General features: G+C 51.9%; 1 protein-coding gene across 1 annotated transcript in view; it reads right to left on the bottom strand.

Moving 5' to 3' along the window:
- Positions 1-4,033, bottom strand: part of Prrx2 (paired related homeobox 2) — a 15,823-nt gene extending 11,790 nt beyond the window's left edge. Inside the window, exon 1 of the mRNA XM_021191981.2 lies at positions 3,884-4,033. Coding sequence (XP_021047640.1) covers positions 3,884-4,033 — 150 coding nt within the window. The remainder of the gene's footprint in view (positions 1-3,883) is intronic.
- Between the last annotated feature and the right edge of the window lie 524 nt (positions 4,034-4,557).

The following is a 4,557-nucleotide window of genomic DNA, read 5'->3' as shown; positions in this document are numbered from 1 at the left end:
GAGGAGGAGGAGGAGGAGGAGGAGGAGGAGGAGGAGGAGGAGCAGCAGCAACAGCAATCACTGGGGCCGGGGAGACAGCTTAGTGAGGAAGAATGCTCGCTGTGCCAAGCATTCTTAAGTTCAGGTCACAGCACCCAGGTAGAATGCTGCAAGTAGCCTCTCATAGCTGTCATCACAGGGCTGTCCAGGGTAGAGATCTTCAGGTTTGCTGCTCCATCCACTTGAGGATGAATTCTAACTGACTCAAGAGAAGGAAGTATGAGAGCTGCGTATATCTGTGCACGCCTGTGGTCTCAGGACTCAGGAGGCAGAGGCAGGAGAATAAGGAGTTCGAGGTCATCCTCAGTGACATAGGGGGTTTGGGGCCAACCTGGGCTATATGAAGTCCTGTATCAAGACAAAACAAACTACAGCTTGTCTATTATGAGTATTTGCTGCTCTCCCAGACAGCCAGACATTGGTTCCTAGCACCCATTGGCAACTTCCAGCTCCAGGGATCCCATGCTCTCTCCTGGTCCCTTTGCTTTTCCTGGGGTCAGAGGGATGGCTCAGCAGTTAAGAGCACTTGTGACTCTTGTTTACAGAAAACCTGGGTTCGATTCTCGGCACCTACGTGGTGTCTCGCAACCATTCTCCAATTTCCAGGAGATTCAGCGCCACCCTCTGGCCATCAAGAGTGCACATGAACATACACACACGCAGGCAAAATACACTTAAAATGAAGAAACCTAATATATTTTAATTGGTTAATTATTAGCTGAAAACAAAGACTGCAAACCTCATTGCTCTGCTTCAAAACAGGCCATGTCTCATGGCCTTAGCAGCCAGCTGTGGCTGGGTCTGTGCAGGATAGAGAAAGAAGTTTCCATTATTACAGACAGCAATAGAGAGAGGGGCTCTAGAGACGAGATTCTCTTTTTTTAAGAAGAAGAAACAACAGACAATGGTGGCTCCTCTCTATACATCGCTCGCCACAGTAAACACCTGTTACTTGTTTCTTATGCTTCCTGTCCTGTGTCCCTAGCCACACAGCTATCACGAATCTTCTTACTGCATATGCGAGGATACTCCCCCCCTTTTTGTTATCAGGTGAGGGCTCAGAGCAGACATACCAGGAACAAGGCAAACATCTGCTTGGGCTGTGCGCTGCTCAGTGTCAGGACTGTCGTACCAATAGGCCCCTGTAGCCATGCAGTGGGTACCACATGTCAGGTTCAATGACTGCACTCAAGACCTGGCTTTGCTGCCAGCTCTGCCAGCTCTCTTTTCTGAGCACAGGCTCCTTACTGGGGATAAGGACCATGGTCTCTAAGGCATGCTCACATGCCTAGGGCTGGAATTGGTTCAAGGTGACAAGGAGGACATCTGGCTTCTCAAAGCAAGCGGCGTGGAGCTAGGCTGACCCAGGTTCCTGACACAATCCCTACCCCACCCCTGCCAGGTGTCCCAGCCTCTTCACAGTCCCTTCGATCAGTGGCATCATTTTGCAGTGGAGACGCCATATTTGCTTAACCAGTGCATCCCCTCTCCATGGACACTTAGGTTGCTTCCAGATTTTTCTCTTGTGTAAAAGGAAAAGCATTCCATCGCTTCTTCCTTCCGCTGGCTTGTCAAGACCAACTGTTTGATTGAAGGCCTTCCACCCACATTCCCACCCCCAGCATTTTCTTATGGCCAGCTGTACAGAATGAGCTAGCCCATGGAAGTCTGAGGAGGAGTCACCAAACACACTGGAGAAAAATTCGGGATACTTGGGCTAAGCTGTGGGGTTCAAACCCCAGACCAGGAATGAGTGTTCTGAGCTTCAGCCTAGCAAAGAAGACAGCAGGAATCCCTCCATCCACCCCCAATGCAAGGGGATGGATTAAGATACTTGCTGTTCTTAAAACAGTGTCTGGGACAGAGAACTCTCTGGTTAGCGTATTTATTTATCTGAAGGTGTTATGAACCCGTTCAAATGCCACCGTTCCTCCAAGTTAAACAGCCACCATCTTACAAGGGACCAGGCTAGGCTTGTTGGCTGTTGACAGTGCCTCATAGGAGGAGTAAGGTCACCAGACACTCACCTGAGTGGTCCAGTCTATCATCCCAGACATTTGTATGCAATTTTGCAGTAATAGCACACAGCCCTGGGGCAGGGGCTCCAAAAGGTCAGAGAGTACATAGATTGGAGGAGGTTAAGTGTGTGTGTGTGTGTGTGTGTGTGTGTGTGTGTCCGTGTGTCCTCTGTCTATGAGGCTTTGGGAAGCCATCATCCCTGTTGGGTGAAGACTTTCCAGTGTGGCTGCTTTAGGGTTCCCCGCACTCCCATAAGCAACCTCTCATGTATGCTCTGTAAGTAAGCCCAATACACTCATTGTCTCCCCACAGTGAACTTTGGTTTGACAATCTTATAAGGAAGGGGTGGGTGTTGCTTACATCTCCCCAAGGAAGACATTCCAGAAACACCCACATTTGCCGTGTCTGTGCAAACTTTAGGCAAGTTCCTTTAACTGCCCTCTCTAAATGGCTGTTTCTAACTTGGAATTTGTAGAGAAAAAGGTGCCAGGAATACAGAGGTCTCGCTCCTAGGTGACTCTTAGCGTCTCAGAGATCAGCTCTCTCCTTCCTTCATGGCTAAAGGAGCGGAAATACAGGAACACACACACACACACACACACACACACACACATGTGCGCATACATGTGCATGCTCACACACATGCACAAACACACATGAGCATACAAACACACATGCAGACACACATAAATATGCATACTCACATACATGCACATTCACATACACAGTTTCACTGATTTTCTGAAGTCTGGCGCTAAGCACCCAGTCGCCAGAGCCTCCAGGCACAAATTGGATTCCATCTCTAACCCATTGTTCCCTCTCTGCCTCCACCCCTGTTCTTTGGATCTCAGTTTCTCTGGGAAGTGCGCTCATGAGTCCTCTAAGGTTTTGGAAGGGAGTTCTTGGAGTTTGGATTGTCCCCAACCCTGGCTGCTTGGCCCCTGCAAATGCCTGCAAACAGCATCAAGAAGCAATTGGCTTGGTCTGGAGAGATGGCTCAGCAGTTAAGAGCCCTGACTGCTCTTCCAGAGGTCCTGAGTTCAATTCCCAGCAACCACATGGTGGCTCACAGCCATCTGTGATGGCCCTCTTCTGGTATGTGTCCAAACAAATAAATAAATATTAAAAAAAAAAAAAAAAAAAAAAAAGCAATTGGCTTTGTTGGGTAGAAGTGGGCAGCCCTCCTTCCCCTCCTACATCACAACCAGGGAGCTTGGAGTCTCCTCAGAACTGGACCACTCTTTCCCAACCACTCAATAGAAAGGATTCGAACCACACCCACTTCCCTCCCCTAAGAACAAGGCAAGTACCTCTTCTGTAGCCAAACTGGGCTAGCCTGGCCTCGCCAGAGATGGGTTTTACCCACATTGTTTTCTTCTCTCCTCTACCAACCTAGGACATAGTAGTACCTCAGCAGGTCACACTTGGGAGCCCTGGGAGTCGAGACCACCATCCCAAAGCTGGAATGGGGACACCAGAGTCGGGTTGGGGCTGCAGGTGTGTTGGGCCAGGCCTCAATGAGACCTCTTGTTCTGGTCTGGTGGATGACAGACAAGCCCATGGCACAATCGGGGTTTCAAAGCCGCACCCCTTTTCTCCTTCCCTTCCCAACTGGCGGCCCCTAAGATGACTCAGCTTTAAAACAGCTTATGTAGGACTTAAGCAAACAAACTCTGGGGGCGGGAGGGTCCCCAGCACGCGAGGAGCAGGAACGGTTGGGGGCTGGCTTTTGGGTTGCCCCTTCCCTCAGCCGGTCCCGGGTCCTTTTCTCGCCACTCCGGCCTGGGGTCTCAGGACCCCGGGGACCGCGCCCTTAGCCGCATGCCATGTGCGCGCCAGGCCAAGCGTGCGAACCGCCGGGGCGGCCAGGGCGGCGCCGCCACATCTGGTTCCAGGCGCGGCCCTGGCGCCGGCCTCGCCGCAGCCCCGCGGCCCAGACACCGTTAACAGCCTGGCGCGCCCCGCCCTGTCGCATCCCGGGTACTACCGTCACCATCCCCATCCCCCACCACGGCCCAGGAAGGGAAACTGAGGCTGGGCGGTCATATGGAGACATGGCACAGCACAGAAGGTACTGGGCTAGACCCCATCCTCGGCTGTAAGACACCCTGTCACCCCAAAGTAGCAGTCATGCAGCCCCTCCTTCTCCGGGACCCTTAGACCTTGCGCCTAGAGGACATGAGGTTTTGTGGGATGCTCCGGGATCTGGGTGACCAAACTCCATCCATTCCCCAGCAGGGCCCCAGAGCACAACCAGGTTCATTGGTGTTCCTGAGAGCTGCCCTACAAAGGCCTTTCTGCGCATCAAAGAGCCTAGTTGGCCTGTAGAGGAGACTGTGATCTTTAGGGGCAGTCTGTCACACTCCAGTATCTGGTGATAGATTGCAGTTAGCTTCGACAGGCTACTGAGTGGCAGTCCTGGTGCCTCTGGCTCCTCGCAGCTACACATGCTTGCATGAGAGTTTCTTGGCTCTGGCTCCTGCAATCTTTCTACAGAGG

The sequence above is a fragment of the Mus pahari genome, chromosome 3 (genome assembly GCF_900095145.1).
Source record: "Mus pahari chromosome 3, PAHARI_EIJ_v1.1, whole genome shotgun sequence".
NCBI classification, from domain to species: domain Eukaryota; kingdom Metazoa; phylum Chordata; class Mammalia; order Rodentia; family Muridae; genus Mus; species Mus pahari.
The sequence above is the reverse complement of the archived record's forward strand: the minus strand, read 5'-3'. Positions and strand labels throughout refer to the sequence as shown.